This window comes from Uloborus diversus, chromosome 2, assembly GCF_026930045.1.
Source record: "Uloborus diversus isolate 005 chromosome 2, Udiv.v.3.1, whole genome shotgun sequence".
In the NCBI taxonomy this organism is placed as follows: Eukaryota; Metazoa; Arthropoda; class Arachnida; order Araneae; family Uloboridae; genus Uloborus; species Uloborus diversus.
Window position 1 is genome coordinate 36,950,202 of NC_072732.1, and position 22,730 is coordinate 36,972,931.

Genomic DNA, 22,730 nt, shown 5'->3' on the forward strand with positions numbered 1-22,730 from the left:
AAGAAGTTATTTATTTATTTCTGATTTAAAATTGAAATCAAAAATATTTTTAATAGTTCATCATTTTTGTTTAATGTTCATTGAAAATAGTTAATTTAGTTATTTATAATTTTCAGTTGAAACTAAATTACAATTTAAACATTCATAACTTTAACTGAATGTCAGTATTTACTTATTTCTTTTTAATTTGTGACTAAATATAGTTAAGTAATTGCTTTTTTATTTTCAACTTTAACATGAAATATACTTTTTTACAATTTTAGCACTTCCTATCCCCTTGAGAGTAAATTATTTATTTATTTCTATTTTTTAACTGAAACTAAAAATTTATTTAATTCGTTCATATAATTTTTATCGAGTACTCCATTAAAATTTTTTAAACATAACTTTTAATCGAAAATAAATTACCATTGAAAATATAAATTACTTTTATAAATTCCGGTATTTATATATTTATTTTTAATTTTTAACTAGAAATAGTTGAGTAGTTCTTTTTTTTTTTCAATTTTAATATGAACATACGTTTTAATTATTTAGCATTTTCCCCTTAAATGTAAATATTAATTTGTTTCTAATTTTCAATTTTATCTAAATAATAATTGAACCATTCATAATTTCTATTGAATGTTCCCTGGAAATTATTTATTCATAGCTTTCAATTGAATCTAAAGAACTATTTAGTCATTCATAATTTTTAGTGAAATGTCAGTATTCATTTATTTCATCTTAACTTTTTATTGAAAATAGTTAAGTAATTGTTAAATCATTTACAATTTTTTTAAAATTGTAAATAAGTGAACTTCCTCCTTCCTAATTTTTCCTAAAAAGGTACAATTACAAAAAATACTTTTAGCAGCAAAAAACTGGAGAAAAATACACAGATTCTGAATATATTTTTAGTTTTTATTTCAATAAACAGAAAAAAATATTAACAATCGAAATAATTTTTCGATACATTTAACGCATTGTAATTGAGCAGAGTTATATTATTTTCTTCAAACTCCATTTCGGATCATGAACTTCATTGAAAATAATCATCATAAACATGAGCATTTGGAATCACGCATTCGATTCTCACTAGTTATTCACCTGACATCTCTAAGTTATTCTTAAGAAAACGCCTTGTCAGGTTTCCCACTGAGTAAGCGGAATAAGTTTACCAGGTTTTAGAAATAAACTTTATGATTAAAAAAAAAAAAAAAATCAGGCTAATAATTTATCTATATTTTTAATTCATGAATGTATGCGTTCTCCTTTGGTTATGTAATAACATTATTGGAGCGTTTGCTGTTTTTTGTATGCCTTTTCATTCACAAGCTGATTCTTTTGAATTGAAAAAGGAGTTTTTTGTAACCACGAAATACGTGCTTTGAAATTTTTTGCGAATTTCCGCGTAAACGTAATTTCCTTTTACTTTTTTGCACAATTGCTTCATTTCTTATTGTTGGGAGTTTTGTTAGTTAAATTTATCATAAATCCAAAGTAATTGATAATAAACTGATTAATTGATTAGATCACTTCCGACTGATTAAGACCATCAATAGATCCTCTAAGCTTCTAGATGCCGTCTCCTGCAGCAGATTATATTGCAGTGGGCAGGTAAACCGCAGAATCTGCAGAAATGAGTTTTCGAGACACTTGAAAAAACTTGTTTCGGGTTTAATACTAACCGTAGGGAAATGTTGGAATTAGACGTTTTTTGGTGCTTTTTACTTCCTTTTACAAAAAAAGTAGTATTATTTTCGCGAAAAAATTTTCGCTAAAAAATCGGCCTTAATTTCCATTTTTCTCACCCCCAAATGAATGTTGAGTTTTTTTTTTTTTTTTTGACCCGACCACACGTGGTTATATGCCTAGGAACGTACAGACACCCGAAACATCCATTTTGACCCCATCCTCCCCGAATTACTTACAACGAATTTTCTCGTGACGTCCGTATGTACGTATGTATGTGCATATGTGTGTATGTGCGTATGTATCTCGCATACCTCAAAAACCGTATGTCCTAGAAAGTTGAAAGTTAGTACGTAGACTCCTAGTGGGATCTAGTTGTGCACCTTCCCTTTTGGTTGCATTTGGATGTTCTAAAGGGGGTCTTTTGCCCCTTTTTTGGGGGGAAATCATTGTTGATTTCGATGTAAACTCAAGTTGTGTTATAATTTAATGGACATTTGGCGATATATCGCCAGTCTCTTGGTCGCTAACTTGGCGACAAATGTGGCGATTTTTTTTTTCAATTTGGTTTCAATTTGGCCACTGTTGGTGATATTTAGAGAGTAAACATTTGAATCACATTAAAATTGCCAATAATGGGGAAATGAAATTAAATTGGGGTACAAGGAAGTCATGTGATGCACACATCAGTTCGTTAAACAGCTGTTTCAAAGATGGAAATTGTCCTTTTTCATTTAAAATGTGACTATTGGTTTTAATTTAATAAATTAAAAAATAAAACGGAGTTGTCTCAAAATTGTGTTTTAGTAGACTTTCGGATATCTCTTAAAAACACTGTGAAAGTTGTAAGTTTCAACAATTGAAAGGTTTTGAGAAAAAGGTACATAAAGTTCAGCAGTTTAACATTACGCATAGGTACCGACTCCCTTAAAAAGTCTTGTATTACTTCCTTTTACAAAAAAGGAAGTATTGTACTCACGAAAAAATTCTCACTCAAAAATCGACCTTAATTTCCATTTTACGCACTCCCGAATGAATATTGAGTTTTTTTTTCAACTCGACCACACGTGGATAAGTGCCTAAGAACGTATAGACATGCGAAATATCCATTTTGACAATTCCCGAGTTAATTACAACGAGTTTTCTCGTGACATCTGAATGTACGTATGTATGTGCTTATGTATGTATGTGCGTACGTGCGTATGTGCGTATGTATGTCGCATAACTCAAGAACGGTTTGTCCTAGAAAGGTGAAAGTTGGTACGTAGACTCCAAGTGGGGTCTAGTTGTGCACCTCCCCTTTTGGTTGCATTCGGGTGTTTCTGAATGGGTCTTTTGCCTCTTTTTGGGGGGAAATCATTGTTAATTTCGATGTAAACTCAAGTGGTGTTATAATTTGTCGGACACTTGGCGATATATCGCCAATCTTTTGGTCACCAAGTTTTGTCGCCAACTTGGCTTTTTTTTAAATTTGGTGTCAAATTGGCCACTGTTAGTGGTATTTACAGAGTAAACTATTGAATCACATTAAAATTGCCAATAATGGGGAAATGACATTAAATTGGAGTAAAATGAAGTCATGTGATGTTACATCAGCTCGTTTTCTCTAAGGAAACCAAATAAATAAGCTTGCACAATAAAGCTAACTTACAATTGATGATTTTTTTTTCTTTTGGAATTGGCAACATATGTTTTGTTTTTTTTTCAGTTTTTAGAACTTCGATACATTTTGTAAAATTTTGCATCACGAAATGTTTTAAAATGTTTCGTGACTTACTTTATCACATTTTTCATAACTGATTTTAGTTTCAGTGCTATTACTAAGTTTAAAAAATATTTTAAGTTTGACCTATTTCAAATAATACTTCGGTGGGGCTACTACCATTGCTACATAACAATAGGGAAATGTTGGAAATAGACGTCTTGTTTTTTGCCGCTTTTTTTTCTACGGAAACCAAATAAGCAAGCTTGAACCATAAAGCTAACGTATAATGGATGACTAAAATTAAAAAAAAAAAATATGAAAAATTTACAGTTGCTGCTTTTTACCTGCCCAAGGCAGTGTATCTCTGAAATTTTGACAGAATTCTCTCTAAGTAAGACAAAAAAAAAAAAAAAAAAAAAAAAAATGCATGTTACTACATTTAAATCAATGATACTATGGATGGACCCTGACTTCATACTAACCAATTTCACTTTTGTTTGATACAAGTTTGATAAATAGTTTGTAACAATTTTGTCAAACCGCTGCTACAGGCTGATAAATTGCATAAGAACGCACCAACTTCGGTCCTGAGGTAATTCTTTGCTCTACATACACTTCGAAGGAATGCCGCCGTGATTGCTCTTAAGGTCGTTTGTGAGGAGGGTTTCATTTATGAGTGTAATTTCTTCTCTTCCTCCTCCCCGTTGCATTGCAAATAGAGGGAGAAAGGTATTTTTGAGGGTGTCTTGAAAACTTGAAAAAATATAAGAGAAATACAGCGCCGTGAAAAGAAAAGTAAATGAGCTTGTATAAACTTGTTTACGGTTAATCTGTTCAGAAATTAATTAATTTTTCGATTTTTTTTATTTTATCGAATTCGGAAGTATTTCTTTACAAATGGAATCACTTTTATTGCTTCAAAGTGTAATGATATGAAATAAATTAAAAGTGACTGAGAGTTTACTTCCAGATATTTAAATGAATCGAAAAATCTAATTTTAAATCGGGACATCATTGTATTCTTACGTGTGTTAAAAATCAGCTATAAAAGTTAATGCATGTATTTTTTGCTTTCAGAATGAGATTGAAGCAAATTAATTCGAAAAAAGTAATGAAGATGGAATAGCTGAGGCTATATAATTGCAAAACGGTAACATTATTCTCCATTTAAACGACTCATGTCCTTCATGTCATTGGAAAACAAAATATTAACTCAAGCCTAAGAAAAAAATGTTTTTCGAATTCCGAATAACTTTTTAACAAATATAATGATTTTTATTGCTATAAAGTGTAGTTATTTTAAATGAATTAAGAATGAATGCGAGTTTAATTAAAAAATATCTTAAGTTAATCAAAAAATCGATCCAATTTTAAATAAGAACATCATTGCATTCTTACATAACTACAAAATACGCTCTAAAAGTAAATGTATGTAATTTGTGTTTTCAGATTGGTATTCACGAAAATCATAAAATCACGTACACAAGTACAATGCTCAAGACTATACAAGGTCAAACGGTTATATTATTTACTCTTTAAAAGCCTCATATCATTGAAAAAATTTCTACTGCAGGTTTTAGTTTTTTCCCTAAAACTATAAAATTTTGTTTTCGCTAAATACATTAATAAACTAGGAAAGTGTATACTATGTACTTATGGTTGCATTCACTACAGCTTATTTCAAGAACATCTTTCCCGCTGGGTTGTACCAAAAGTTTTCTTTAAATGTTTAATCTTGAAGCTGTCACTAATAGTTTCAATTGCATCTTACTATATTTATATCAATTACACTGTAGTTTGAATTATTTGTTTGCTTGTTGCTTGAGTTAAGATAAGTTTGGGACAAATGCATTGTTTGTGCAAGGTGTTACTATAGTCAGACATCACAAATCAGTTGTTACTGCCTCGTTAGAACTTTTTTGAAGTTGCTTTCCTCGAACTAAATCTTTTTTAACTGTGTAGTTTGGACATTTCAAAAACTATTACCAGTTTATAACAAAAGACTGTTTCATGTTCAACTTACGTACTTGCCTCACAGAAAAGCTAGGTGAGGATGAAAATGTCTGTAAAGTTATACAACTTTGTGTCAGTGAAAAATTTTAGTACCTCTCAGGATTATCGACGTATTTGCTACCTAGCGGGCTATATTAGCCTTTTAAATCCTTCCAAATAACGTCATATAATGGTGCTAGCGTGCAGAGAGCACTACGTCTTGTTGTCAACTTAGTGCTTTGTATTGGCAACGAAAAATTTGACCTTACGGATCACATTTTCGTTGTTATTTAGATAGTCTCGATTGAATAAAGTATTATTAGATTTCATTTTTGATTTACGGTAAGTTAAAAACTTTATTCTTTCACTATTCTAGATGAAATAGCTAAAACTGTGACTTCATAAGTGATTTTGTTTACTTGTAGTGTCATGATTATCAAGTTTACTCTATTTTTCGTCGGGATTTAAAATTCCCTCTTTTCCCTTAAATATATCAAAAGGTAAGGATAAAACTGAAAAACAGGGGGAAGGAAATTTCGTGTCGGCGAAAAGTAGGAGACACCGATTATTATCAGGAAACCAAACAAATATGCTGCAACCATGCGCCACTTTTGTTTTTATCAAATGCATCAATTTTTATAACTAACAATTTAATTTTTGCAATAAATGATAATGTACTTGTTCGTTTTAAGAAGATGACTTGAAATGAAAGCCTCAATCTCAATAATAAAAAAAGATGTAAACTTCGTTATTGTGAAGTATTGTGGGAAATTGTACCTAGAAAACGTCCTGTCCGATTTAGACGAAAATGGCGAAACTGAAATATGTACCATGAATAAAAGCCACTATTCGCAACTCCAGAGCTCGAATACGCTATCTTGCGGTGATTAATAATACTAAAGAAAAAGGTAAAACATTCCATTCCACGTGTTTTCTTTGGGGTAAATTACAGGCTTCAGACAGTTTATGATGTAATGTAATTTCAGAAGAATAGAAAAGAAAGCTTCCCACAAACACGATGAAAAATTACTGTCATTCACTAAGCGTCAATTCAAGTTATAAGTTACGACATTTGTTTGTTTTACCTTTTTCATCCGCCATTAGACAGTGGCTTCAGCGCCCCTATAGTTTATTGGAGTTGCGAATATGTGCACTTACCCTGTGTCGCATTTGTCTGCTGATGCGTAAAAGCGGATTTTCTTTCTCAAAAGACCTTCGCAATTTCAAGCATACTAGGCAGACGTGTTACAGATTCCATGATTTAGAGACACACGAATAATTTTCCTTGTAATATACAATTTGATGATGCTAATAGAATACGTTTCAACGTATTCAGGTTACGGGTCACAGAAATTTTGAGATAGGCAATATTTTGTGAAAAACAGTTTTTTCGTTAATAGTTTTTGATGCAGAAGGGGGTTGCGAAAGGTATAACTTTCCAGAGGAAGATTATCATTTACATAGGTATCGAGAGAACTAAAATTCGATATGGGTTAACATGAAAAAATGTTCAATTTCACGCCAAACAAGTTTCAAAATACAGTAGATTGTCAAAAATCCAAACTAATTGGGACCATAAGTAGTTCGGATTTTCGAAAATAACCAAGAAAATACCGCTAAGGAAAATTATTTCAAATTTCATCAAATGGAGTAATTATATAATATGTATGTACATAACATAAAATACAGTACATAATGCTACAATATATAATTATATTTTTAAACGAAATTTAAGCTCTCATTGTTTACCGAACGAAAAGGAAAAATTAAAAATGCTCACAGTGCTGTATGTACACTGTAAGGAACTACTATACAGTAATTAAATAAAAAAAGGTAAATGAACTTCTGAAAAAGATGTCGAATTCACACAAAGGAAGTTGACTAATTTTTGTAAGTAAAAACTGACTTAAACTCATTGAAAAAAAAAATTCACTGATTTTTGGCTGAGAGAGTTTCAAAATTGTTTTGAGTTTATAGTAACTTTTTGGGAGTGAGTTCGTATTTTTGACGATTTAACTGTAATAAGGTTTTTAAGAGGTCATGTTCAAACAGTGACAGAATTTAAGTGAGTAAAGTTCGACTGCATAACCTTTCTTAGGTACCAAAATATAAATAAATAAATTTTAAAAAAAACCTATCAATACAAGAGAGAAAAAATGACGCCTCAAAATGATGCTCGGTCGCCAAATGTTCTCCTCATTTAGACAGAAGATACTCTAATCAGTTCCACCTATGTTCCTTATCTGCTCTTGCTCCGTATTTGCAATGGGTCCCTGCTGATAGAAAACCCCGGACGACATTGGGATTGATAATAAAATCGCAATGTTGTGAAAGGAATTCTATAAAAGCTCTAAAAACTGCCAAACGGAAAGAAGTTTCAGTGATTTCAGCGATGATGTGGAATGTCTGTAACGTTAAAAGCCTCGCGTCATTTTTGATACAGAACAGATATCATGTTAATTGGGGAAGAAAAGGTAATTTTAAAAAGTACACCGTGTCATTCTGCAATATCAAACCAACAATTCTTGAAAATGTGTTAACCTTAAGAACACAATTTATTAAAGTTTGCTATCGAAATAAGGTCGATGGAAGGGTTTTTCTTTTTTCCCTACGAATTCTTGCGATGAGAAGTGATGAATAACATTTACGAAATAACTTGCTGTGCTTCCTTTCAATGCTTAAACATAATGACAATATTTTTACTTTCTGTTACATAGTAAAGGAAGCATTCTATTCGCAAAAAAGTTTTCCCCCAAATTTCCCATTTCACTCATCCCCGAACACACTATTACACGTGCATATATGCCTAATAACGTATGGACGCCCGAAATATCTCCTTTTGACCATCATCGAGTGAAATATTACGAGTGTTCTCGTGACGTCTGTTTGTGCGTATGTATGTACGCTTCTCGCATGCTCAAAAACGGTATGTAGACACGTATTGGGATCTAGTTGTGCACCTCCCCTTTTGGTTGCATTCGGATGTTCCAAAAGGGGTCTTATACACCTTTTTGGGGGAAAATCAGCGTTAATATCAATGCTAACTGAAGTTATGTTATAATTTGTGTTATATAGTCAAGCTTTGGGTAGCCATGTGTCTTGCCGCCGATAAATCGCCAAGTTGGCGACAAATTTGGCGAAAAAATTAATTTCCGAGTTTGGTGTCAATTTGGTGCTATTAGTGATAGTTAGAGAGTTATCCATTGAATCACGTTAAGATTGTCGATATTGGAAAATTAATCTCTGTAAAACGCATTATTGCATCGGTTCGTGACGAAGTAGGGATGAAAATATTTAAAGTGTTTCCTTACTTACTCAAAGGCACCATTATCATTAAATTGGTGTAAAAGGAAGTCATGTGATGCACTCATCAGCTAGTTTTTACTTCCTTTTACAAAAAAGGAAGTATTGTATTCGAGAGAAAAATATTTCACTCAAAAATTGGCCTTAATTTCCATTTTTTTCACCCCCGAATGAATGTTGAGTTTTTTTTCCGACCCGACCACACGAGGATATATGCCTAGGAACCTGCAGACACCCGAAATATCCATTTTGCCGACCCCCGAGTTAATTACAATGAAGTTTCTCGTGACGTCTGTATGTGCGTATGTATGCGCGTATGTATGCGCGTATGTGTGTATGTATCTCGCATAATTCAAAAACGGTATGCCCTAGAAAGTTGAAATTTGGTACGTAGACTCCTAGTGGGGTCTAGTTGTGCACCTTCAATTTTAGTTGCATTCGGATGTTCCTAAGGGGGTCTTTTTCCCCTGTTTGGGGGGAAATCATTATTAATTTCGATGTAAACTCAAGTGGTGTTACAATTTTTCGGACACTTGGCGATACATCGCCAGTCTTTTGGTCGCCAAGTTTTGTCGCTAAGTTGGCGACAAATTTTGCGATGTTTTTTTTCAATATGGCCACTGTTGGTGATATTTAGAGAGTAAACAATAGAATCACATCAAAATTGCCAATGATGGGGAAATGACATTAAATTGGAGTAAAAAGAAGTCATGTGATGCACTCATCAACTCGTTTTTATCAGTATTAGGGGAAGAGTGGGTACAGCGAGACATAAAAATTCAACTACATTTTTTATTGTTCGAAAACACAGAAATCAATTTTTTTCAAACGGTACAGTATTCGTGAATTTAACAGGTATTATAAAAATAGCTGTAGAAAAAACTGCGAATTCACGCAAACGAAAAATGAAATGAAACCGAAATGCAGTTTTGTCTCTCTGATCTTCCATAAGAGAGAACAGTAAGAGACATATTTTTGATTTAGTAAACTTTGAAGAAATCGAAGTTTACCTGGAGAAATATGAATGGTTGTTGTCGTCTGGGTTTGGTAAGAAGTTTACTGTATTGACACACATTAGTGACATCTGGTACAGGAAAAGACAGAACCAGAAAATTTTAACTGTGGTGCATAAATGTAACCATATCATTTGAAGCATAAATGCTAATTGGTTCTCTGGTAGGTTAAGTATGATATGTTTAATTCTTTGGAACTTATCAGTAAAACTGTTGTTTTAAGTTACAGGATCAGTTTCTTATCGACGTTCTTTTTTGAAGTTTCTCGACGGAAGTCATTTTAGATTGCCCCCTTCAGACGGAATTATGAAATACTTAGCCAAATATGTTCATATTTGATACACAGTGTACTATGGTAAAGATTATCTTATAGACAAAATTTTAAGTTTGTTGGCGAAAAATTATACGAGTTATGACACGTCCAATATTCCGGACTAATATTTTTGAAATTAATATTTTAGATAAAAAAACGATGATATATCGAACAAATTTCGTTGTAAAATGCTCTCCAAACAATAATAAACATTGTATAAGCATTTGAAATGATTAATGAAAGATTATATATTTTTTAAAATAACAGAAAAAAAGCCTTGCTTTTGCGACGAGAATTCAAGGTTAAAAAAATGAGCCACTTTCTATCTCCCAATCCCTATATGTCAGTGTTGTAAATCCCAAAACGAAAAATCCTTTTACGGAAAATAATGAGCAGAATGTTAGGAGTCAACTAAAAAAAAAGAAAAAAAAATCAAGTAATTTCACCAATTATTAAATGATTGCTCATGTCCGGTATACCGGATGCCAGGTCTGAAAGGGATCATTTTTTTTCTAATGAAATTGAGGAGTTTCATGGTTTAAATAAATGTTTTAGAACATTTACTTTTGGCTAACTTTCTTCGGATTTCTGAGGATCTCGATAAGGAGTCCTTTGAGTTCAACTCAAGGTGATGTCTGTATGTATTCATTTGAACTTGAATTTTTGAATGTTTTACAGTTCCATTTTTATGTGCCATTTATGGGTAATTGTTTTTTGTAGTAATCTCGACACTTGTCTTCTTTTCATCTTAATTTCCATTTATCATCATAATCAGTTTTCTGTAGAAATGGGATCCAACAATTATCTTTTTTAAGCAGTAAGTTAATGTCCTCAAGCCGCCCCAGTAGCACAATCGGTTGGGAGATGATTGGTCAACGGTGGAGCTTTTGGTTGGTCAACGGTAGGTACTGTCCGCTTTGACAACCGTTACCCAGCCAACCATTTGCCAACAAAGGGTCAACTATCTGATACAATACCTAACAATTTCCCAACGACGGCAAATCAAAAATATTCACGGTTGGCCCACCGGTTTCTACCGTCAGCCTAAGTTGGCCCACCGTGCGTGCTACCTAAAGGGGGGGGGGCTAGGTAGAGGGTATAGTTAAGTATGAAAGAAAATCAGATTTAATGAGTAGTTTTCCACCTCCAGCTCGGTTGTGACTGTTCCAGACTGATGAATGCTTTTAATCATCTTTCGTATTTCTGTCACTTGTTTCGATAACATGTTCTTTAAGACAGCGTTTTCAATCCTTTTGCTGTCATTCTTCTCTTTCACCTCCCTCTGCTTCCAAGACTAAAATTAGTGCCTTTCTGAACTTTTATCTTCCTCGCTTTATTGATTTGTAATTCTGGCGGTTTAATTTTTCCCGCACTTGATTATTTGAGAAGCTTGGCAGTGGACTGTAATCTTCACTCTGCTCATGTAACTAATTCCATCTGATACAAATTAAAAAATAGTGTCATTAAATATATTTGTTAGTGTTTTAGATTATTCTTGTAAGACCAGTTTTATCCCTCCAAATAATAAATCAACACGAAGCAAAAAATCTGAGGGAAACTTGAAAGTCCTTTTTTTCTCGTTGGTAAAGTACAATTTTCACACCCGTAACATAGTGTGGGGGAGATGATAAATAGGGTATCTACAGCATTGCCTGTCAAAGCTATACTTCTTACATTGATCAAACTAAACGTGCAGTGAAATTCCGGCGGAAAGAATATAGAAATTACATCCAGGAGTGCTTCGAACCTAAATGTTTGGGAGGAAGAAAATTTTCAATTTATCGAATTAAACTAAGTTTTATGAAGAACGATTGAAACAAAAAAATACGTGCATTCATACATACCTATATTTAATGAAAAGAAAAATTAGGCCTAGTTAAAAGAAGAGTTAAAAAAAAGAAGAAGCAACTGCAGTACTGCAATACTGATTCCTAATTTTCGAAACCATCAGTCGAAATTTGTCGAATAAAATGTTTTTTGGCACGTTACAGTGACCACCACCGAGGTACACCGGAAAACATCAAAAATCACGATTTAACATGTTTATATCGGACGACGCTGTTGGTAGTGTAATCGCGTCTCTGAGTTTTCTTCTGTAAAAATCATTCAAAATTGTTTGCAGTTTTCTATTTGGATTTTTTGAATTCTTACCTCATTTGAACTGTTTCCCTAATCAATGGCTTTTTGTGTACCCCTCAGTTTCCTACTGTTTGTAAATCGTTCTGAAACGCGCTTTTAAAATACTGTTTTGTACCTTTATCAGTTTAAATTTATTTTTTGCTACTGTAATTCCAGGCTTCAGTACGCCACCATTAGCATCAAAGTTATTTAGAAAAAAAAATGCATTTTTTGATGCAATTTAATCATACCTTATAGGTGTAAGAAAGTGTCTAAGAATCCACAAAAATAAAATTCGCTAAAAATTAAGTATTTATAAAGAATAACTTTTAACGCGTATATGAATGAGTACATGCGCCTATTTCTTTTCAGTTATGAAAGCTATATACTATTTTATAGGCGCTTAAGAAATTCCTGCTGAGTCCACATCACTAGTGCAATCAAAAATGGCACAAATTCTAATGCTCGATTGTAAATATAATCCCATTCCCTTCCATAACCTCAAATGCAGTAATAAACTGCAATAGAAATAAAGAAGTTCATGGATGAATCAATGTCAAATTTGCTAAAATTACTACGAATAGAAACCATAAGGGAAAAAAAGGTAACTAAGAGAAAAATAACGAGTCAAGCCGAGATGAAATCAGTTAAACTACATGTTTGAGGTCAAGTGGAAACTTGCCGACATCAAACATTTAAGTGATGCCTCAGGTCATAGATAACCAATTACGTTTTTTAGCTGGGAAAAAAAATATAAACAGGAATTGTTTAATGGGCTGAGGATCAAACAAAGATTGTTTCACATAAAATTATCGAGTATATCCTTGTTTTTTACTTCTTTTTACAAAAAAGGAAGTATTGTATTCCGGAAAAAATTTTCACCCAAAAATCGGCCTTAATTTCCATTTTTCTCACCCCCGACTGAGTGTTGAGTTTTTTTTTTTTTTCGACCCGACCACACGTGGATATACGCCTAGTAACCTACAGGCACCCGAAAATATCCATTTTGACGACCCCCGAGTTAATTACAACGAAATTTCTCGTGACGTCCGTATGTACTTATGTATGTGCGTATGTGTGTATGTATCTCGCAGAACTCAAAAACGGTATGTCCTAGAAAGTTGAAATTTGGTACGTAGACTCCTAGTGGGGTCTAGTTGTGCACTTTCCCTTTTGGTTGCATTCGGGTGTTCCTAATGGGATCTTTTGCCCCTTTTTGGGGGGAAATCATTGTTAATTTCGATGTAAACTCAAGTGGTGTTATAATCTGTCGGACACTTGGTGATATATCGCCAGTTTATTGGTCGCCAAGTTTTGTCTCCAATTTGGCGATTTTTTTATATTTTTTTTTTAAATTTGGTCTCAGTTTGGCCACTGTTGGTGATATTTAGAAAGTAAACAATTAAATCACATTAAATTTGCCAATAATGGAGAAATGACATAAATTGGAGTAAAAGGAAGTCATGTGATGCCCATATCAGCTCGTTTCAGAATAGTTTTCGTCCTTAGAAATTAATAGAGTCCATCAACTATAGTTTTGTTCGACCGTGCATTTTTTGGTCAAATTAAGTCGACCATCTGTATAATTGTTAAACAATCATGTTGGTTTTGCTTAAAATTAATAAAATGCACAAAAAAAAAAGTAGGAATAAATATTTATGATGCAAAAATAAATAATATTAAAAAAATAATTCTGGAGAAAGAAAAGCAGTTTTAAAAAATCAAAGTTATAATAATTGCTATAAAGGACCTATAACATGGTTTTAAATTAATTTGAGAAAAGTAAGCCATTTCAAACATCTCTAACACTTTTATCAAGTAGGAATATTTGAAATACTACAGAACTTGAGCGAAAGGGGAAATGTTTCAACATTGAATTTTAGTAATCAATATGAACAATTTGTCAATCAAAGCAACTCAATATAAAAACAAAAAGACTATACCAAAACTTGAAGTTTTTTTTAAAACAGCCTGTTAGTTTTATGGGTTATCATTTACCTCTTTTACCCTTTAAATAATATACTAGAATATGTTCTGGAGCTAATTCATAACACTATAGAGTATAACTACTGTTGTGAATTAGTTCAAGAACATGTAATGAAATATGAAACAATCTTAATATCAGACCCGGCCAATTTATCTGCAGGCATTTAAATGAACATTGAACATGTTAATATTTTTTCAGACGTTAACTGTCAACAAGCCCAACGTCATTCAAAGTTTGCAGTTTAGGGAACTGCTGTTTAATCCGACTAGTAAATAGTTTATCATAACCATCTTCATAATTCAACATAGGGGAAGGCTGCCATCGATGAACCGGTTCCATGACTAGACCGCGAAGATATTTCCCGTACTAGAGTTTCTACAGTCTTAGTACCTTCCTTTGTCTGAAAACAGTCTACTGCAATGTCGTCAAGTAGCTAAAACTACTTCATCGTATTGTTAATCGGCAAGATAAGATTTCTACCATTATCTTACTCATTATTGAGATTTTCATTTGGTTATAACATGCTTTGAAAATATCACTGAACAACTAAACGGGAACATTGACTTAAAAAAGAGCCTTTTCAAGTACAATTACCCATACTTCATGTTTCATCACGATTTGTCACAGCAGTAACACCTATAAGAATATTCAAAATGACGCAGTTGCTATTATTAAACCGCTAGGTGTTTTCACGAATGGACCACCTGACAAAGTGGTTCATTCATAGAAAATCGCAAATATTGTTGTAACTTCAGCTCAATTACCTTTGAAAATTGCTCAACTGTTTAAAAATAAATATGATAATAATGAAAAAACGTTTCTTAGTAATTCATGAAATCTATTTTAATTTATTATAATTTTACTTCATTTTTTAAAAATAAAACTGATTAAAAATTGAAAACATAATAATACAGTTTCAAATACTTTTGCTGATCCAGAAAAATGCCAAAATTAGTAAAATAGGGCCAGTGGACAAGTGAGATCAAGTAACGTGCAACATTAGCTTATAGAAATGATGGTATGGACTTGACGAAGTCTGCCGCCAGTATCGAGTCTTGAAAGGAACTTTAAACAGTCGCATTGGAAGATAAAAACTGTTTTTTTTTGTTACCTTAGTCATTTATAAAAAATTAAGAGATATGCCCTCCGAAATTGGAATATAATTAGAGAATCATATTTTGAAACTAGAGATGACGTTTTTGGAATTACTTCCGAAACATTAGGGGGGGCGGGTTGACTTTTCAAGAGGCTGAGAAAAAAGACATTAAGACCGCAGTTTTAATTAAGACAAAAAGTATATTAGTACTATATTCTCTGATAGTTTGAGACTTCAGCTTCTGGTTTCAGTAATAAAATGGTAAATAAGTTCTTCGACATTTACTTGCATCGAACCGAAATAACTTGAGCAAGTACATTCGTGTGTCGAACCAAAATTTTCAAAATAGATTTAACAAAACTCCCCACAGCTCAAAAGAGGTTGCAAAAATATTAGGTGAGAACGCCAGGTTGGTAAATTACCAAGTGGTGAACGAGGTGTGCTGACAACAGCTGTGTGTTGTACTTTTTTTATATTAATCTAATCCGAAAATAAAACATTTTAGAAAATAAATCTCTTTTTCCATAACTTGGTACTTGTAGCGTTTATTAATCGCCTATTATAAGTATTTGTAAGTTACGCATTGATTTTTTTTTTAATTTGAGAATGTGGTCCATCGATGGAAACTCGAAGGTCTATCCTTTAGCAACCGGTTGCTATGATTGGACCACATACTAAAATATTTATTTTTAATTTTCATTCTTTATTGTGTATATTTATCATGAAAGTGAATATTATTATTCAAAGAGAAATATACTGAAAAATTGTTCCTATAATTAACGTGTAGTTTTAATTGGGTTTCCTTTCTAAAAAAATCGAAAACTGTTATGTGGTTCATTGACGGCAACATTCCTCTACGTTGAACTTTTCCTCGTATAGAAAGTTATAAATTTTTACATATGTTGAACTTATCCCGCACAAAGAAATAATTCCATCGTGGAGTCTCAAATTTTGAAAACTTAAGATTCATTAGTTATAAATATTGTCTTTTTTAAATTGAAAAGAAAAAAATGTATACATCTGAAAGATGAGTTTTAAAAATCACAAGTAAAAATAAAATGCAATAATATAATAATAAAAATTTGATTGTTTGCAAAAAAAAAATTTTGTTTTGGCTAGTCTCGGCCAAAATAAATTGTCAGTTCATTTTATTAGCTAAACAAAAAATGAATTAACTTTGAAGTAAAACTAAGAATTAAAAAAAAAAAAAAAAAAGAATTTAAAGATCTAAAATCATGTTTTAAAAATAAACATGTCAAAGAACTTAAATATCATCTAACCTTCTTTTATACTCTTAACTTTTTAAAGTGTTTTTAGGTATTATATAATTTTATTGTCTTTTAGACTTTTCCTTTTAGATATTTCGATGCATTACTAGATATTGCAGTTTTATTTTCCCATGGGTTTGCGTCTTTCAGCAAAAAATATGTTACGGTATAATGTTGATGTGTAGTTGTGGATTATAAAGATACGAAAAATTCGGCTCATTAAAATTAAGCATATTTAAGAACATATGGATCACGTTCTTCTAAAATTAAAATCTGAAGAAACCTAAAAGTTTTAGATGATGAACCAACACGAAGTAAGAAAAGTTTTATTCAAATAGGAACATCGAAATAATGCAAACAAGTTCTACAAATAGAAAGTAATCAGTGCGTAAATGTACATTGCTGTGTGGTTCCATTATCAAGTACCCACAAAAATAAGACAAGAAATTGACCAAACAAATAGTCTGTTTACGAGTAAAACGTACAAGTTGTTTATTTGTAAGTTCAGAGCGTGCGCAGTGAAATTCTTTGCGTATTTGTGCTTTGAACAAGAACCATCTTTATTGAAATTATAAAATAAAGCTTTGCACAGATGAAATATCCAAAGTTTGTAGTGACTGATTTTTTCAATGTTCTCCAACTCTTGATTAAATAAAAAACATGAGTTTCAGAAATTTTTTTTTTTTTTTTTTTTTTGTTGAATTAGTTTCAAAGAAGTTTTGAGTTTAAGCTAACGAAATGATAAAATATGAAAGAGTATAATAATCAAAAATACAGCTGTCGTATAAAAATGATCAAAAATATCACATTTAGAACAACCTTATTACTAAAATATATGTATCAAAAATATTAAAATACATTTTAATAACATAAAAGCATTTATCATTCAGTATATTGTAATGCTATAACAGTAATTTAATTCCTACAACGTTTCAAGTTTAAGTAGTGTAAAAATATATGAATAAACAATTTAATATTTTCTTGATCGAAGTTGTTTTTTCCAAAGGACGCTAGATACATTGATCCGGAAAATATGAAAAAACGCACAGGATAGATTAAACAGTACTTGTAATACCATTTGATATTTATATCATTAGTTTCAATATTACTGATTTTTAAGTTTAAAATTTAGTTTAGAATTCTACCCGAACTTCAACGCAAGAAATTGAACGGTTCCCACAAGAAATTGTGCAAAGGCTTTTAATGAAGCTTATTAAATATTTCCAATACCTTTTGCCTTTTAATGTTACAAACGTAAATATCTCCCTTTTGACTTCTGTCACATTTAGCTTAGCTTCATCTCATTTCACAATGATTCGTGAAACGTTTTAACGGAATCTAAACAATTTTTTCAGCTTTAGAAACAAATTGATAGACATCATTTGATAGGAGTTCTGGTTCTTCCCAAGCAGCAAAGTGGCCACCCTTGGGCATGAGATTGTAGGATATCATGTTCTGGAACTGTTGCGTCATCAGAAGCCGAGGCATCATAAGAACTTCGTATGGGAAGACAGCCACTGCAGACGGAACAGTAACGGGGTATCTAAAATAAACGAAAAGAACAATTTAGAGGTTTTTTTTTTATCAAATAGCAATGATGTTTTTTTTCTAATTGAGAAATGCTATTGAGGAGAGCTGAATAAGATGTGAATTGAGCATTGAAAGGCATAGAGGGCAGGGCACAGAGGACCACTTCTACACTTTTAATTGTTAGTCAGAGAAAGAAAGAGAGCAAAAACGATGTTTCTAAAGGAAATATCAACCATTCTTTTAACCGTTGTTGCTATACCCCATTATTTTACTACATTTTTTTTTTTTCAATGCATTTTGAACAAAAACATAAATGGTAAGCATTCGCAAAGTGGACTACTATCCCCGCCTCCAGGGCACAGTGGTCTATCTTTGTTTCTTTGAACTAATACAAATTATTGATTTCCTAAAATGATACATATTGTCATAGCTTCAAAAATATGCTAAAATGTAAAGAAAATTGTTTTGTAATGAGTCATCATATCGATTCCTTGACATATGTAGACCAAGGCATTCCTCAAGAGCTGGCATCTATTCTTTCATGTAGCCCTTTGATCGACGGACAGCCATTACTACGATAATTTTGGCACCCAGTTCCGTGCCTAGTTACATTAGATGGAGACACATGGGCTCTCTCGTTGCAAAACTGCACTACAAAATAATTTTGCCAAGAGTACTCGAGCAAACAAATACTCAAAGGAACTTTTAGATGCCCATCATACGACATGGACGCTGATTATTTTCTGCATCTTTAAAAATCACAGATAGGAGTCGCTTTCAAAACCACGATTTTACGCATTATAGTTCAAAATTTAACTACGACGCTCTTTAAAAGATCTAAAATGAAAGTAATAAATTTTATTTGGAACATATAAGTTGAAATCATTGTATGTTAAAACTTCTAAATGAAATACAGAGCCATTTTTTAATGCCACAGAAACTCGAAAATGTTCCTTTTAGACCTCAGAAAAGAAATAAACCATATCCTCCTCTGAAATTTTTTTTGGCTACGCTAGTGTGAATGACATCGCCAAAGGGTGTATTTTTTAATTTCTAGTCTACCTTTCTCATGAAAGCAGAATAGCTACTTCTTTTCACCGTTAATTTTATGTAAACATAATCCGATGGACGGATCCAAAAATTGTTCAAGGGAGGGGGCGGTTGATTTTTTTTTTAGTTTACATTTACTACGTATCTAATTTACACATGCTTGGTTGGGGGGGAGCGCGGGGAGGGGTGAGGCACCTCAACTTTTATCTGATACAACCTAAATATAGAGATTTATACAAGTATTACCCCAAAACTATTCCTTTCCTTTGAAAGAGTTATTCTAAAATTACGTTTTAGAACTTAGATTTTGTAGCAATTCCGGGCCAATGTTTCGAAACTCCATCTTCCTAACATGATCGAAGGTCGTCTAAAAAAGTCCTTTTTTGGAGCTTTAGTTTCAAAAAAATTAACAGAGGAAAGTCACAAAACCCATTTTATCCATTAGCACTGTGAAACGTATGCAACCGCGTCATTAAGACTTTAATTTTGCAAAATAGTCGAGGGAAGGTCTCCAAACTCGTCCTCCTAATATCATCAAAGATCGTCTGAAAAAGCCTTTAGAAACTTCAATTCCAAAAAATTTCCGGAAGGAAGATCCAAAGCCCATTCCTGTCGTCAAAAATAGCATGCACTTGCATTTTTAGAACTTTAATTTGGAAAAGTTGCCGATGCAGGGTCCTTCAAGGGAGGGGCGATCGCCCCCATCGCTCCTAACTTGTATTCGTCCCTGTATAATCCTTATCAATTTTTCGGACAACCAATCTAACACAATACGCCGTTTTCTTCCTTGTTGCAAATTTTGCAAGCACGTAGTTACTAATGTGTAGCATTCACTAAATAAAACATAGCATTAAAATATTTTGTCAGAGTAAATCTACGAGTACTAAGGAGAGGACAACAAAGTAAATTGCAATTAAAGCGCACCTATACTACATATACCAAAAAAATTACGTGAAACATTTTTTAAACATCAAATAAAAAAATATTCAAAACGAACAAGCAATCAGTAAAATTTAGGCGCATTAATTATGTTGTGGGAAACCCATAAATTCGTTAGCAAAAGGAGAAATCCCAATTGCGCAATTATGGAAACCCCAATTGTGCAACCACTTGAACTTCCACAAGGCTGAGAATCTGCACTGGCAGTCAGAGGAAGATTGTCACTGGAAGAGTGAACATTTAATTTCATGCATTAAACAGTAATCTAACCAAAAACCGAGTTATGTGGTCAATATCCCTTTTCTGACACCACTACAATGTTACATTAACCAAATATTTTTCAAAATTATTAGACATTATAGTTTCTTATATTACAAGATTTGGTATTGTATATGACTGCTGAAATGCAAAATTATATTGAAATTTTTTGGTATACATTGGTAGACAAAATCATCAAGACGAAAGAAAAATCCCCAAATCTTGGCTGCATTTGATCGGAAAGTTATGAAAATTTTATTACTGGAAACTAACGGGGAAAAGATAACTTTTTTATTTCTTTTATTGGAAATACATGGGAATTTCATATTTATAGAATGAAGTTTGAAATTTGACATCCCTTTTATTTCGACAAAATTATAAGCACATTTCGATTTCTGTGTTCTAAAAAGCAAAATTTGCTTGTTTTTTGTTCTGCACACTGCACTACATAACAATATAAATGCTTAGTAAGCAATTGTGGACATCACATTCTATTTTTATAGTCATGCCATTTGGTACTTAAGAATTTGAGAAAAGGAAAGTGGTTGCTTAAAAAACTTAAAGACTTACTGTACGTCAAGTAGCAACAAATCTGAATCGGTAAAGATCAGTCATTTAGAGAACAAGATAGGAAATCTTCTGTTTCTGTATACGTGTGAAACACATTTGATGAGCTCGCTTCAAAAAGCAAATATCAAGAGTTAGTTAGATGGGGATTTTAGTTACGATGCAGTTCTCGAACTATTCAACATATTTTACAAAAAGAGAAAAAGTTTCATAATGGAAAACTAATGTCACCACCGACTCTTAAAAGAATTCATAAGAGACCAAGGGTTGAGCGTGTCAAAAAAGCGTTATGGCTATGGGTAAAAAGTGGGATAATGTAATATTTTTTGATGAGAAAAAGTTTAATTAGGATGGACTAAATGGTTTTTGTTACTTGTGGTACGATCTCTGTGAAGGAAAATAAAATCTCAAAGCGTACATTTGGAGATGGCTCAATAGAGATGGCTCAGTAATGGGCTGAGGAAATTTCGTAGCGGACTGAAACCACCAATATTTTTTTGTGCAGGGCATAATGAATTCTGAGAGTAATGTTGATGTACTGAGCAATATTTTTTAAACCAAAAACACCGTTTAATTACGAGTTTAAACAATGTGTTCCAGCAGGATAATGCCTAATTACATGTTCCACAAACCTCAAAATCATTACTTGATGCTCATTTCGTGAAATTAATTTACTGGCCGGAAAAAGACTCGATCTAAGTCTAATGGAAACTTTGTGAGGCATTCTAGCCCCCAAAGAATTAAGAAATGGTATTCAATACCGAAACAAACAACAACTCATTTTCTTCAACGAAAAATCCAGGGTAAAAACTTTCAAGAACGTTCTTCAATTTCCATAACATCAAGTCTGATAAAAGAGAACACCACACAGGACCAGAGGACGACCTAGAAAGAGTCGGTTGGATGATGTCCTTGCAAACCTGGAAACAATGAAGGTCCGCAGATGGAGGGAGAAGGTTGGTCAGAGGGCGTCTGGAGCAAAATTGTGGATTAGGCCAAGGCCCATAACGGGCTGTAGTGCCACTTGAAGAAGGTTTTTCAGGGCAATACGCTCGTTGTCCTCACAATTTTGTTCAGTTTTAAAAATTACTTTTCTTTATTGATTACGGCAAAACGTTTAAATTTTGTATTTTCAAATTTTCTGCATTACACAATGATTTCTAGCAAAAAGGGCTTTTATATATAAATTTCACTGAATTACTTCAAAAATATTTTAGTTGGGACTAACGGAAGTTTGGTTAATTTGACAAGCAACTTTATTGATGCGTTTGGCAATTAAATAGTTGAACTATTTTTTTTAATGAAGTAAATATACGTATTTTAATCAAATTGAGTAGTAAAAAAAATTCAACCAATTTTCCCCGTAGGCCAAGTCTTTCTCTTGCACATCGAGGTAATGTGGTCGATTTTGAGAGCTTAGACAGATTGAAAAGAATAGCATGTTCGGATAATTGGACAAGTCTGGTAATTGAACTTCGAGTAATAGGCAATCTACTGTAATCTTAAACATTTTGTATGAGTTACCTCTCGTGCTTTCCTCTCATTACATCGTTCATGTTCTCTTTGTAGAACCTTGCAGCTGCAGTTGCGTTGTTATTCACCCAGTAGACCATGACATTTGTCAATAATTGGTCCAGCGTAAACTTCTTGGTGATGCCACCGTCCGGAAGATTCAAATATTCTGGGTTTGTGCATACGGGGATTTTCTCTAACAGGTATCCAGCCATACCAGCAGGACTGTCTGCCATACCGCAACCTGTGAAAAATAAATGATTCTTAATTCCGAAGCCTATAAATTAAAACTAGATAGAAACGAATCCAGCGAATTCCGAAATTTTAGAGATATTTAGAAATTGCAATGGATTTATTTTTTTCATTGGCAGAAAAGGTAATTTACGTATTTGAAATAAGATGTTT

General features: G+C 32.6%; 1 protein-coding gene across 1 annotated transcript in view; it reads right to left on the reverse strand.

Moving 5' to 3' along the window:
• Positions 1 to 17,408: 17,408 nt before the first annotated feature.
• The window catches only part of LOC129216968 (epoxide hydrolase 1-like), a 33,045-nt gene continuing 27,723 nt past the window's right edge, over positions 17,409 to 22,730 (reverse strand). The window contains exons 7-8 of the mRNA XM_054851191.1: positions 22,338 to 22,569; positions 17,409 to 18,012 (exon numbers count right to left, since the gene is read on the reverse strand). Of these exons, the coding sequence (XP_054707166.1) occupies positions 17,808 to 18,012; positions 22,338 to 22,569 (437 nt within the window). The 3' untranslated portion in view covers positions 17,409 to 17,807. The remainder of the gene's footprint in view (positions 18,013 to 22,337; positions 22,570 to 22,730) is intronic.